The sequence below is a fragment of the Prionailurus bengalensis genome, chromosome A3 (assembly GCF_016509475.1).
Source record: "Prionailurus bengalensis isolate Pbe53 chromosome A3, Fcat_Pben_1.1_paternal_pri, whole genome shotgun sequence".
NCBI lineage: Eukaryota > Metazoa > Chordata > Mammalia > Carnivora > Felidae > Prionailurus > Prionailurus bengalensis.
The window spans coordinates 28,611,347-28,626,604 of NC_057354.1; the positions used below are offsets into that span (position 1 = coordinate 28,611,347).

Here is a 15,258-nt window from a genome sequence, read left to right on the forward strand (position 1 = left end):
AAATATTTCTTTATAAAAAAGAAAACCGGAAACTCCAGGTCCTCTGGACTTTCTTCCAGAATTTCAGAGTGGTGGATGCAGACATCTGCTGGGGTGACAATAGAATGTTCTGAAGGAATACAGAATAGGCGGGTAAGAAAGATCGGGAGGAGGGGGTGGCTGGCCTGGCATGGTGACTTAATCCCTGTCAGGTGAAGGAGCAGGAGGCAGACCCTAGCAACAAGATCATCTCCCTCCCTCTGTTGTTTCTTTCTCTAATGCTTGGTTATGTCAAAAGATCTAAAGAGATCTGTACCAGACTCTTACCAGTGGTCATTCTTGGAATGTAGGCTTTGGGGGAAGTCCCGGACCTCACAGCAAATTTCTACTTCGTATCTACAGACTTCTAGATTATTCTATAATGAGCATGAATAACTACTTTACCATGAGAAAAGAAAATATAAAATTAAATGCCAGATTAGTTGACATCAAGGCTCACCCGAGTTTCCATCTGTGCACTGGTCCTTGGTGTAGCCAGAGGTCTTGAGTATATGCCTTTTGGTGACTGCCTGCTGCCCATGATGCTGCACCTGGCAGGTGAGCACCACATCCTCTGTGTGGGTAGATAAATTCACCAGGAGCCAGCTCGTCCAGTTAAAGGTCCCATCCTTGTTCTCTGTGAGGTTCGAGGCCGTCGAGGCCGTTTCTGTTTGGGACACGTGTCCGTTCTCCAACCAGGTCAGCTGTAGGCGCTGGGGGTAGAACTTCTTCACTTGGCAAATGACCTTCACCTGGTCCCCTGTCACGGGTTGCTGGGCAACCTCCAAGGTGGGTGGAACTGAAACAGCACAGAGCAGAAGCTCTGACCTCATGGAACAGACACATCACCGGGGAGGGGCTCGAGAACTTAGGTCCCCCCACGCAGCAAGGGAATCACCCAGATCAGTGCTAGGCATACAGCTGGTGCTCAAACACTCAGGGTAGGCTTTGCATGCGAGTGAAATCCCTGAGCACAGTGCCCAGTACACAGTAGGTGCTCAAGGTACCTACTGGTAGCTCCTATTAGGGTAATGATGAGTGAAACCGAGCCCCCAGCATGCATTTGGAATCGAGTAACTAGCAAAATCCATGAAGTCACCGAGCACACAGTGGCTGGATTACAGTAGGTGCTCAATAATTGGAGTGGCTATGGGAAAGTAAATCGAACTACCTAGCACGGTAGGTGTTCACCTGGAACTGCTGTTAAAACAGGAGGAGGTGACGGTACCCCTGGGTGCCCGGTGATTGGGAGGGTCTGTCAGGAGGCAGGTTCCAGGGGATGGAAGGCTGGGAGCCCGGAGTGGGGGAGGGGCAGGCTGGGAGGCTTGGGGGCCGGAGCTGGGCTTGGGCCGGGGGTGACGGGCATCTACCTCGGAGGGTCTCGGACAAGTTGGCAGTCCCACGAAGAGGAGGGCCCCCCTGCAGGGTCACGTGGGCCACCTCGCAGGTGACCTGGGAGCGAACGTCCCCCGGGGCCAGCGGCAGCGTGGTTGTGCTGGAGATGCTGTAGGAAGCGCTGTCTCCCTCTGGGTCCACGGTGGTCTGGGAGGCTGCCAGCTCATTCCCGTTTTTGAACCATTTCAGGGTGACGTTTCTGGGGGAGAAGCCGTGGGACTCGCAGGTGAAGCTCACAGTCTGCTCAGGTGTGGCCCTGGCCGTGGGGCCCGACACCACGGGGGGAGAGGGTTTGGCTACAAGAGGAGCATTTACGAGCAGTAAGCATGACTGTGGTCATCCTCACCAACGACAGGTATGTGACACTGTGCAGAACCCTCACGGATTATTTTCCAGCCCTGCTGATAGTGTTGGGAGGGCGGTGTCGGAGACTGAGGCAGGGGCAGGGCCCGCGTGCAATTCCAGCCTAAGTTCAAAGTCCCCCTTGTCTTCTCTACCAGGGGACCTCCCACCAATCTGGGCACAGGAAGGACATTTCTGGTGGGTGTCACTCTCGGTGTCCACCTCCTCCTCCTACAGTACCCAGAACAGAGCTTGCACATAGCAGGTGCTTAGTAAGTGCCGAGTGTGGAGGATTCTGGACACATCGACATGAGTGCTATTTGGAGGCAGATGTGAGGATGGGCCTTGTGACTAGCATGTCTCCCAGACTTTTAGTCTCTCATCCTGGGAACCAGAGGGCTGGTCAGGATTGAAAAAGGGAAGAGCTGGGAACCTGCAGACCGCGGTTCCAGATTTCCCCACCGTTTATCAGCCGTGGTGTCTTCAGCCAATAGCAAGGCCTCTCCAGGCCTCAACTTTCCTGATCCGTGGAAGGGGCTCATTCAGGGGCACCTGCCAAAGCTCCTGATCCTTATCTGTTGCTCAGACAGTGGAGGGCATTCTTACTGACTTGCCGTCACAACCAGGGGACGGAGCGATACTCACCGCTCACGGTGACCTGGGTGCCTGGTCCAGACTTAAACTCCACATCGGGGTTCCCTTTCTGGAACTTCACACAGTAGTAGGTTCCCGTGTCTGCTGGGGTGATGTTACTGATGCGGATGGAAAAGTCCATGTTGTTTCTCCTTATGGCGTCTGAAACATTTGTTACTCGAGGGGAGTGAGGGTCTCCTCTGAAACTGAAGATTAACTCCCGGCCTGGCCCTGTGCCCCTGAACCACTCGACCTTCCCAGCGGGGACCAGGGAGGTCAGGGTGCAGTGAAGAGTGGCCGTCTGTCCGGCTGCCACAGACACCAACTTCTCAGGCTGGATCACCTGCAGTTCTGCCTCACCTGCCACACCTGGAGGGAGAACAAAACAGCTACTTATGATCCTTGTGTGATCCTGTCCGTCTGCTCAAGTGTTTATCCACAACAGCTTTCACTGAGTGCACACCTTGAGCCCAGCCCGCTGCGTGTACACGGCATGTAGCCCTCGCGATGAGCCTGTCACATGGGACCCTGTTACAGACGAGGAAAGCAAAACACAGAGAGATTCGGTGATGTGGCACACGGCAGGCGGACGGCCCCAGCCCTCTCTGAAAGCATCATGCTTTGCCAAATGATCCTGCTTGTCTACGTTCTGGCCCCTTGGGTGTTACACTTTCTGGTCTCTTGCATTAGGTGGGGCCGTGAGACTTCTTTAGACCATTGTGTGTGAGCGGAAGTGATGGATGTAGTTTCTGGGCTGTGTGTTTAACTTCTGGAACCTCTATGGATCAACTTCCCTCCTTCACAAGCACGTGCACATGCTGGGGTCTGTCCCAGCAGCCTGGATGCTTGAGAGACAGTGATGGGCAGAGCTTTAAACATACCATAAGCATGTAGTTTCATAAGAAGTAAAACATGCAAAAATATGTGGTTTTGTCCCCCTCATATCGTAATCATTTTAGTTTCTGAATGCTATTGCAACACTTTTAAAAACTTAATGCCAAAACCTACAGAAGTTTATTATCTTACAATTCTTGAGGTCAGAAGTCCAAAATCGGTGTTGCTGGGTTAAAATCAAGGGTCAGCTGAGCTGCGTTTCTTCTGGAGTTATTGTCTTTGTCTTTCCAAATTCTAGAAGCTGCCCACAATCTTTTTCTCATGGTTTCCCATCTTGCAATCACTCCAGATTCTTGCCTTTCTTGTCACCCGTCCTTCTTTAACTTTGATTTCCATGCCTTATTCTTATAAGGACTCTTGTGAATATATTTGGGCCACTTTGATAATCTCGGATAATCTCCCCATTTAATAGTCTTGAGTTAATCACTTCTGCAAAATCTCTTTTGCCATGTTAGAGAAAACTATTCACAGGCTCTGGGTATTATAATATGGACTTCTTTTAAGGGGGGATTTGTTCTTTTTACCACATATGTATCCCCAGACTATTACAGAAACCAGTTACTATAAAAAACCTTTGTATGAGCCATTGTTATACAGGCTAAGAAGCAGGCAACTTACTGGAATCTGGAAGAAAGTCTTTTCAAGCAGTGAACTGGTGAAATAGTTTGTGAAATAAAATGAGAAATCAACAACAAAACCAGAAATTGGAATTCTCAAATATATAGAAATAAAACAACTCATTCTTAAAAAATAAAAACTTAAGCAAAAAGGAATCACAAGGGAATTTAGAGAACACCTTGAGATGAATGAAAATGGAAACACAACTTCCCCAAACTACAGTCTGCAGTGAAAGCAGCTCTAGAGGGAAATTTATGGCTGTAATGCCTACATTTAAAGAGAGGAAAGATCACAATTCAGTTAACAACTATGGACCTTGAGAAATCAGAAAAAGAAGAGGAAAAATAAACCAGAAGGTAGCAGAATGAAGGAAATAAAAAGGAGTAGTATCTCTATGCTATATATAAATAAAATGTGAAAAAAAGAAAACAACAGAGGGGAACACTTTTGCACTGTTGGTGGGAATCCAGACTGGTGTGGCCACCTTAGAAAACAATATGGAGGTACCTAAAAAAAATTAATCATAGCACTACCTTATGACCCAGAAATTGCACTACTAGATATTATCCAAAGGATACAAAAATGCTGAATCAAAGGGGCTTATGAATCCCAATGTTTATAGCAGCACTGTCAACAATAGCCAAGTTATGGAAAGAACCAAAGTATCCATCAACTGACGAATGGATATAGAAGATGTGGTATGTATATAATACTATATACATATAATACACTAATATATATACTATATAGTAACATACAATATACATAGTAAATACTATAATACAATGTATATGAATACGGGCACTTGTTGGATGAGCACTGGGTGCTGTATGGAAACCAATTTGACAATAAATTATATTTAAATAAAAAAAGAATGAAATCTTGCCATTTGTGATGACATGGATGGAACTAGAGGGTATTATGCCAAGTGAAATAAGTCAGACAAAGACAGATACCAAATGAGCTCACTCATACATGGAATTTGAGAAACTCAACAGATGAACATAGGGGAAGGGAAGGAAAAATGAGATAAAAAGAGAGAGGGAGGCAAACCATAAGAGACTCTTAAATACAGAGAACATACTGAAGGTTGCTGGAGGGGAGAGAGATGGGGGGATGGGTTAAATGTGTGATGGGCATTAAGGAGATCACTCTTTGAGATGAGCACTGGGTGTCATATGTTAGAGATGAATCACTGGGTTTTACTCCTGAAGCCAAGACTACAGTGGGTGTTAACTAACTTGAGCTTAAATAAAATCTTAGAGGAAAAATAAAACCAATATCAACAGTCAAAACCAATATCAACAGTCAAGACTCAAGTGCATTTCTCTAAGTGAGTGGTGACCAATTCAAAAAGGAAATTACCAAACAATTCCACTTGCACTAACATCATATTTAGTAGTAAATTGTTTTCATGGGGATGAAAGGCTGTACACCAAAAAGTGTAAAACATTTTTGCTGAAAGAAATGAAGGAAGACATAAATAAATGGAAAAACTTCCTCTGTTCGTGCATTGGAAGACTTGATATTGTTAAGATGTCAATACTACCTAAAGCGATCTACAGATTCAATACAATTGTTATCAAAACCCCCATGGCAGTTTTTTTTTTCAGAAATGGAAAAGCCCATTCTAGAATTCATATGCAGTTTCAAGGGTCTCAGATCACCAAACAATCCTGGAAAAGAAAATAGTTGGGAAACTCATACTCCTTGATTTAAAAACCTACTACATAGTATAATAATTAGACTACTGTAGTACTGAAAAGGAATAGAGATATAGAGCAATGGAATTGAATGGAGAGCCTAACAATAAACCCTCACATATATGGTCAAATGATTTTCAACAAGAGTGCCAAGACCATTCAGTGGGGGAAAGAGTGATCTTTTCAACATGAAAAGAAACACGGCAAAACTGAATATCTACATCCAAATAAGGAAGTTGAACCCTCACCGTACTCTGTATAGAACAATGAGCTCAAATTGGATGAAGGGACCTAAATACAAGAGCTAAATCAATAAATCAATAAATCAAACAAATTTTCAGAGAAAAAACTGTAGGGAAAAATTGTGATATTGGATTTGGCAATGATTTATTGTATAAGAAACCAAAAGCAAACGTAACAAACTAAAAAATATTTGAAATGGACTTTATGAAAATTTAAAAAAATTGTTGCAGGGGTCCCTGGATGGCTCAGTCCAGTATGTGCCTAACTCAGGCTCAGGTAATAATCTCATGGTTCATGGATTCAAGCCCTCCACTGGGCTCTGTGCTGGTGGCGCAGAGCCTGCTTAGCATTGTCTGTCACTCTCTCTCTTTCTGTCCCTCCCCTACTTCTGTGCTCTCTCTCTTAAAATAAATAAGTAAATTAAAAAACAAAAACAAAAACAAAACTTTCAGGCAGCAGAGGACAAAATCAAAAGTGAAAGAGAACTCACAGAATGGGAGGAAATATTTGCAAAGCATATGTCTCAGAAAGGATTAATAACCAGCATATAAAAAGAACTCGTACAATTCAACAACGAAATAATGAACAGCCCAGTTGAGAAAAAGGACCTAGGACTCCAATAGACATTTCCTCAAATAAGATATTCAAGTGGTGAGTAAGCACATGAAAAGATGTTGGACATCACTAGTCATTAGAAAAATGAAAATCCAAACCACAGTGAGATACCACTTTCCCTGAGAATGGCTTTTACCAAAAACAAAATAAAGCAAAACCAAAATACATACAAGAAAATAAAAAATCAGGATAAAAGGATTGGGTAAGCTGTGGATAAATTGAAACCATCGTACATCGTTGGTAGGAATAAAAAATGGTGCAGTCACTGTGGAAACTGGTGTTTTCACTAAAATTGAAATATAGAGGGGCGCCTGGGTGGCGCAGTCGGTTAAGCGTCCGACTTCAGCCAGGTCACGATCTTGCGGTCCGTGAGTTCGAGCCCCGCGTCAGGCTCTGGGCTGATGGCTCGGAGCCTGGAGCCTGTTTCCGATTCTGTGTCTCCCTCTCTCTCTGCCCCTCCCCCGTTCATGCTCTGTCTCTCTCTGTCCCAAAAAATAAATAAACGTTGAAAAAAAAATTAAAAAAAAAATAAAATTGAAATATAGAATTTACCATATGATCAGAATGTTCCATTCTTAGGCAAACACCCCCCAAATTACTGGTATGTACTCAGATCTTTGTCCATCTGTGTTCGTAACAGTATTTTTCATGATAACCAAAAGGTAGCAGAAAAAATTCATATCTATCCATAGATGAGTGGATAAAAGGTGTTGATGTAGATATATACAATGGACTTCTTCTATTCAACCTTAATAAGCAGTGAGAGTCTGATATGTACTATACAATGGATCAACCTAAAAAAATATCACTTTAAGTGAAATATGCCAAATACAAAAGGACAGGCATATGATTCTACTTACATGAAGTATCTATAAGAGACAGATTCATAGATACAAAAAAGTAGAACAGAGGTTACCAGTGGCTGTGGGGGAAGACGGAATGGAGAATTCTTGTTTAAATGGATGCAAAGTGTCTGCTTCGGTTGTTGAAAAAGTTCCTGAAATGCACAGTGGTGGTGACTTCCCAACTTTGTGAATGTACGTGAGGCCACTGGCTTATACCTTTAAAAATGGTGAGAGGGCAGATTTTATGTGGTGTGTAGTTTAGCATAATTAGAAATATGGCTTCAGAGAAGGTGATCGCCCCATGTAGAGCCTTTGAGTTGGACTAAATGGCTCGAGGACAAAGAAAATGTATTGTTCCAGGGACTGGTAGATTTGAAAAACCTGTCCTTGAAGGAGGACATAGCACCATGGGAACACCTAAACAAAGGAAATAGTAGTCTGCAAATTTTTCCATGTTCTGAAAAGAGTTGTGGGAGGTGGCCTATGTCGGGACATTGAGTTATACATTGAAGGGACACAGTCATTTTGGGGGCATTCATTTCACTGCAAGGGCAAGACTTTACAGTTGGATTTCACTGCCTAAGTGACTAGCCAATCTCTCGAGACATAGAGAAATACAAAATATTTCCTTCCTTTTGAAGTGTCCTAAAAACTAGGCAGGCATATACATCAGAGGAGAGGGCTACTGGAAACCACACATACATACATCCTGTGTTCTTTTCTATTTCTTAGCTACTCAGGGAGAAAAGGTGTGGTTCGCTCTCACAGAGTGTGAGCTGGTAAAACCCTGCACTGAGCACAATTTGAAACCAACCATGCCTCCTAAGGAGGGTACATGCTATCTCAGGCAAGTCTTGGGTGTGCCAAGAGCATCAGGTGGTTTGATCTGTAAGTCTGGAGAGGAAAGTTGAGGTCAGGAAGCCGAACTGCTAAGACAAATGGGAAGAAATAGGCATGCATCTTGGGGAAGGAAATGGAGGGAACATGGGGGTGGGGGGAGGAGGTGAGAGGGATTAGAGGGTCAAGAGGAGCCAGGGAGAGGTGTAAACTCTGCCATCTGTGTATCTGTAATCCTCATATTTCCATGTCTGGCCCAGGCCTTGCCCTTGAACTCTGGATTTGTATGTCTAACCAGCCACTCACCACTTTACTTCTTTTTTTTTTTTTAATTCTGGAACTCTATAGTTCACCAATCCACCAACTTTTATTTGTTTTTTTTTCAATATATGAAGTTTATTGTCAAATTGGTTCCCATGCAACACCCAGTGCTCATCCCAAAAAGTGCCCTCCTCAATACCCATCCCCCACCCTCCCCTCCCTCCCACCCCCCATCAACCCTCAGTTTGTTCTCAGTTTTTAAGAGTCTCTTATGCTTTGGATCTCTCCCACTCTAACCTTTTTTTTTTCCCTTCCCCTCCTCCATGCGTTTCTGTTAGTTTCTCAGGATCCACATAAGAGTGAAACCATATGGTATCTGTTTTTCTCTGTATGGCTTAATTCACTTAGCATAACACTCTCCAGTTCCATCCATGTTGCTACAAAAGGCCATATTTCATTCTTTCTCATTGCCACGTAGTACTCCATTGTGTATATAAACCACAATTTCTTGATCCATTCATCAGTTGATGGACATTTAGGTTCTTTCCATAATTTGGCTATTGTTGAGAGTGCTGCTATAAACATTGGGGTACAAGTGCCCCTATGCATCAGTACTCCTAATTCCTTGGGTAAATTCCTAGCAGTGCTATTGCTGGGTCATAGGGTAGTCTATTTTTACTTTTTTGAGGAACCTCCACACTGTTTTCCAGAGTGGCTGCACCAATTTGCATTCCCACCAACAGTGCAAGAGGATTCCTGTTTCTCCACATCCTTGCCAGCATCTATAGTCTCCTGATTTGTTCATTTTGGCCACTCTGACTGGCATGAGGTGATATCTGAGTGTGGTTTTGATTTGTGTTTCCCTGATGAGGAGCGACGTTGAGCATCTTTTCATGTGCCTGTTGGCCATCTGGATGTCTTCTTTAGACAAGTGTCTATTCACGTTTTCTGCCCATTTCTTCACTGGATTATTTGTTTTTCGGGTGTGGAGTTTGGTGAGCTCTTTATAGATTTTGGATACTAACGCCTTGTCCAATATGTCATTTGCAAATATCTTTTCCCATTCCGTTGGTTACCTTTTAGTTTTGTTGGTTGTTTCCTTTGCTGTGCAGAAGCTTTTAATCTTCATAAGGTCCCAGTAGTTCATTTTTGCTTTTAATTCCCTTGCCTTTGGGGATGTGTCAAGTAAGAAATTGCTACGGCTGAGGTCAGAGAGGTCTTTTCCTGCTTTCTCCTCTAGGGTTTTGATGGTTTCCTGTCTCACATTCAAGTCCTTTATCCATTTTGAGTTTATTTTTGTGAATTCACCACTTTACTTTGATAGAGGTAAACTTCTCACAGTTAACTCGTCCCAAACTGAACTCAGTTTCCAACACGTCCTTGTACATCTCAGCTGAGGCACCTTTATTCTCCCAGACGCTCAGGTCCAAAGCCTCGGGAGCCTCTCTTACCACCCCAAATCCTGTGTGTCAGGAGATCCTGTGGTCTCTCCTTCTGCATGCACCCACAATCTGACCTCTTTCCCCTTTCTGTCCTGGCTGCTGTCTTGGTGCACACCATATGTCCTTGTTTGCACGAATGCAGGAAGCTCTTGAATGCTCTAGTTCCTTCTATGTATGCCATGTGATAGTCTAATCTCAACCAAATCCTAGAATAAGTTAAAACTCATGTCGCATCATGCCACTTGTGTCTTCAAAACTTTGCAATGGCAACCGTTTCACTCAGAGTAAAAGCCCAAATCCTTGAACAGAGCGGGAGGGTCAGGGCATGTGCACATGCTGTTCCCATGCTGTTCAGGAAGGCTTTTCTTCCAGAAGATCACATGGCCCACACCCCCACCTTCTCATAATCTTGCTCAAATCTCCCTTCTCAGTGATGCCCACCCAGGCTGCCTCTTTATTTAAAAAATTTTTTTTTAATGTTTTTATTTATTTTTGAGACAGGGAGAGACAGAGCATGATCGGGGGAGAGGCAGAGAGAGAGGGAGACACAGAATCCGAAGCAGGCTCCAGGCTTTGAGCTGTCAGCACAGAGCCTGACACGGGGCTCAAACTCACGGAGTGTGAGATCATGATCTGAGCTTAACCGATGCTTAACCGACTGAGCCACCCAGGCGCCCCCAGGCTGCCTCTTTAAATACATCCTACCCTAAAGAGTCTCTCATTATCTTAGCCAGCTGTACTATTGTGTTTCTTCTAACACTCATTGCTTTCTGGTATGTTGTGTTATTTGCTTAATTGGTATATCTGTCGTTTCCAGTCTTTTTGTTCATCATGATATAACTTCCACGAGGGCCACTACTTTCTCTCTTTTAATAACCAGTACTCCGTAAGCTCATGTAACAGTTCCTGGCACCTTGTAGTTATCCAGTTAATATTTATGCAATGTGTGAATTTGCATAGGGCAATCCCTTTCTGAGAACTTGGAGTCTATTTTTGGTGGAGAATTTCTCAGGAAATTATGAGAAGCCAAGTGTCCCATGAAGATGTCTTGGTGAAAACGATCATTTGCATATACCCAGGAAGCAGAAGAGCCGCAGAGAAGCAAACCACAAATGCTCTCACCCACATCACCTTCCCTACACCCACTGGCAGATCTGCAAACTTCAAGGGATGGATGTGGGGCCACAGGGTTTGAGAAGAGCAATGGTTAGACCCGTGAGATCTAGACTCAGACTGCCTGAGTTCAAACCATAGCCCTGCCTTCACCACTGAGTGACCTTGGACTTTTCTGTGCCTACTTTTCTTATCTGTAAGCTAAGGGACAAAAATGTCTACCTCGGATACAAAGATCCTAGGAAATAACAGACGCGTGCATTTCCAAGTGTGTGTGGCACAGGGTGAGTGCTCAGGAAATTGGAAAGGGATTATGCACGAGATTTCCTGAGGCCTGGAGGCATCAGCCAATGCTAGATAATTGGGATCAGGATATAAGTACCAGTGTAGATCGCATAGGCAGGAATCTCCACTTCTTGTATCCCCCTTTCCCCTCTTCACTCTGATCCAGCATGGAAGAGAGCCACCAAGGTAGTAATACACAGAGTTCGCATCGTTTTACCCAGAAAGAAGTTTACTTGCCTTAAGAGCTTGGTGGAGAGTGAGCAGTAAGTTTAAAGAAGTAGAAAAAGAGAGTGACTAGCTGAGAGGCAGCTAACCAAACGTGTGTTCAATGTACATTTCATGTAGAGTGGACGTGATGTGAAGGCAACAGTAAGGAAAGCGCTTTCAAATATCCTGTGTGTGTGCACACGCCCGTGTGTGTACCTTCCTCATGCCCACTCCTACGTGTACACACACAAGTGCATTGCCAAATATACATGAAGTGTGGCCCAGCATGCTAGCATACAGATCACTTTGAGGATTTCAGGAAATTGTCATACATGTTGAAAGCTCAGTAAAAGATTTGGTGCATAAGAATCACCCAACGCATCGTTAACCAAAGTTTGGGAGGACACACAGCAGAACTGGAACTCTGGAGACCTCAGAGTGTGGTAAGTGATGCCTCTTCTGTTTCCCTCTCTGTATTTTCTGATGTTTGTTTAGTTAGCCTCCACCGAGAAGCCGAGCAGCATCACACGGTGAAAAGAATGAACCGTGGAGCTGGGTGGCCTGGACATGAATCCCGGCAGATGCACTGACTTAGGTAGCTGACATTTGGCCATTAACTCTCTCTGCCTGAATTTCTCCATCTGCTGATCAGGAGTACAGTCCTAGCTATCAGGCGGGGGTGTTGTGAGGATTAAATAATTTAATACATACACTTGTCTTTGAGGCTGATGAAAGCACCCGCTGTTTGGATATCGCTGGTAGCCAGCTTCAGGTGATGGATCCATACACACAATGCTCCCATCCCTGATTTCCTGCTCTCAGATGACACCCAGTCCTTGGCCTTCTGTGGCAGCCCCGCACAGCACACCTGTCCTTACCTGGAGGCCCTTCAGGTCCAGGGATAGGGCGAGGTTGAGGAGGTAGGGAACAGGGATTATACCTCAAGGCGATGCTTACCTGTGAGTCCCAACAGCAGAGACAGCAGCAGGTAAGAAGGAGGATGGGGCCCCGAGGCATGGGCTGACATTGTGGAGGTCTGGGGATCCTGCCCTGTGCAAATGTGTGTGCTGGGGAGAATAGGCCCTCTGTTCTGTAGAGAGGAAAAGCCTGCCTCCTCCCATGATTAAGAGGAAGTGCCCATGATGGGGTGATGTGGCTGTGAGTTAGCAATCTGCTTCTAGATTGTGAAATAGAAGTCAGGCAGAGAAGGCCTCCCTTGCTGAGGGATCCTGTCACATTTCAGAGAGAGTGGAGAGGCCCGGGAGAGATCATGCTTCCTCCCTGCACGGAGCCTCTCCCCGCTCTTGAGGCCCCAAGTTGGGTATAGAGATTACTGAAGTCAAATGGAGCAATGTTTTCTTTTATAGATTGTGCTTCCTGTGTCTGATCTAAAATGTCTATGCTAAACCAAGGCCATGAAATTCAGTTTTGTTTTTTTCCTATAGTCTCTTCTAGAAGTTTTATAGGTAGCCTTTCAATTTACGCCTATGATCCATTGATCATATTAAGTTGTTCTTAGTATTTTTGTGTACACTGCATAGTCACATTATGGTAAAGTAATATTTTTTAGACAGTATTAAGTTTTGTTTATGTTATAAGGAAACAGTCAAGAATCTTCTCCTTCTTTCTACATATGAATATCTAATTGTTTCAACACCATTTGTTGTAAAGACTATCCTTTCCACATTGAGTTGCGTTGGCACATTTTTCAAACATCTCTTGACCAAATACATATTATGTATGGGTCCAGTTCTTTTTTTTTTCATGCCAGGGCAAATTTTATTTTGGAAATACTTAAAAAATTTTTATTTTTGGGGTTGACATACAGTGCTGTATTAGTCTTAGGTGCACAACACAGTAATTCGACAATTCTATGCATTATGCAACACTCACCATGGTATGCATAGTCACTATCTGTCATCATGTAACATTATTCCAATACTGTTGACTGTATTTCCCTGTACTGTTCACTTATCCCCGGGTTTTAGGGCAAGGTAGTTTTTTGTTTTTTAAGTTTTATTTAAAGTGTAGTTAGTTAACATATAGTGCAAGATTGGTTTCAGGGGTAGATTTCAGTGATTCATCAATTATATTCAACTCCCAGTGCTCATGATAACAAGTGCCTTCCTTAATACCCCAAAGCCATTTAGCCCACCCCCAGCCCACCTTCCTTCATCAACTTTGAGTTTGTTCTTTATCATTAAGACTCTCTCATGGTTTTATTCCCTCTCTTTGTTTTTCCTTCCGCTCATATATGTTCATCACTATTATTTCTTTTTTTTTTTTTTTTTTTTTTTAAATTTTTTTTTTCAACGTTTATTTATTTTTGGGACAGAGAGAGACAGAGCATGAACGGGGGAGGGGCAGAGAGAGAGGGAGACACAGAATCGGAAACAGGCTCCAGGCCCTGAGCCATCAGCCCAGAGCCTGACGCGGGGCTCGAACTCACGGACCGCGAGATCGTGACCTGGCTGAAGTCGGATGCTTAGCCGACTGCGCCACCCAGGCGCCCCGCTATTATTTCTTAAATTCCGCATATGGGTGAAATCATATGGTGTTTGTCTTTCTTTGACTTTCTTTTGCTTAGCATAATACATCTAGCTCCATCCACATCATTGCAAATGACAAGATTTCATTTATTTTGATGGCTGAGAAATAATATTCCACTGTGTGTGTGTGTGTGTGTGTGTGTGTGTGTGTGTGTGTGTGATCTTTTTGGTTTATATTTGCAACTTAATTGTATCAAGTATTTAAAAATTGATATTGAAGGATTTAACACAAATACAGGCTCCTTACCAGTTTAATAATCCCAGAAATGATAACGGTTGAAGTAATAGAGGAGAAATTCTTTTCATATATGTGTATATATTGCATAGTTATTACAATATTGAATAGTTTACTTGAAAACAGTTACTGAAGTCCTTCTATACCTAGATCATATACTAGATTAATAGATACACAGAGAGATATTGAATAATAGTTCTGTTCTCCAAAAGAATCACCACCATATGACAAACTTCCATGATATATCACTATATTTCTCTATTGGCTTTTTGACAGTTTGCAAGAAAACACATCACCCCTGGAGAAGTGGCACTTATGCGTCTGACAGAGCTAGACAAATAGATTCAGTCATATGCTTGGTTCAAATGTGGATAGAATCTCTGCACGCGGCAGGTGACAACCACCAAGTCACTGTCACTGTAGGGGGAATTGACACAGCCCAGAGAAAGCAGACAATCACTAGAGGAAGGCCACTGTGGGAGCCTGGAAATTCCTGGAGATGGGTCATCTGCCCAGGGTCTGCCCCAGAGGAGGATTCAGGTACTTGTTAACAGAGTCCTGCACAGGTAAATGCATGGCTGAATGAGAGTGTGCTTCGAGTGAATGCATGCTTGATGCATGGTCGGATCAAGGAATGCATGCAGAAAAGAATGAATGGGATTGACGAAAGCCTCAAAATCTTGCTCTCTCTTTTTTCTACACTTTGGCCATGTAAGATGCAAAGATGAACATTAAATACCGTTTAAAAACCTACAGGTCAGGTGACTCACTCTACGATTTGGTAATTCTAACATTTTAAGATTCATAGACTCTACATCTTTTTGACTCCAAGAGACTGAGATTTTACATAGGAAGGAACTAGGATTTGGAGAGGCTTAGTAATCTGCCCAAGGTCACAAGTGGCAAAGCTGGGGTTGCTCCAGACACAGCGTGTTTTACTGTTGTGCTAGTCGGACACCCCAACTTTCAGGCTCTATGCATTTATGATTCCTGGCTTCTGAAATCATGATCTAACGACTTCTA

General features: G+C 43.7%; 1 protein-coding gene across 1 annotated transcript; it reads right to left on the reverse strand.

Annotated features, from left to right (window-relative positions):
• Positions 1 to 452: 452 nt before the first annotated feature.
• LOC122467050 (signal-regulatory protein beta-1-like) lies at positions 453 to 12,478 on the reverse strand. The gene is made up of 4 exons (XM_043553308.1): positions 12,409 to 12,478; positions 2,401 to 2,808; positions 1,389 to 1,709; positions 453 to 817 (listed from the first exon to the last, which is right to left on the reverse strand). The coding sequence occupies exons 1-4, from the start codon at positions 12,476 to 12,478 to the stop codon at positions 468 to 470; spliced, it is 1,149 nt and encodes a 382-aa protein (XP_043409243.1). The 3' UTR covers positions 453 to 467.
• Positions 12,479 to 15,258: the final 2,780 nt, after the last annotated feature.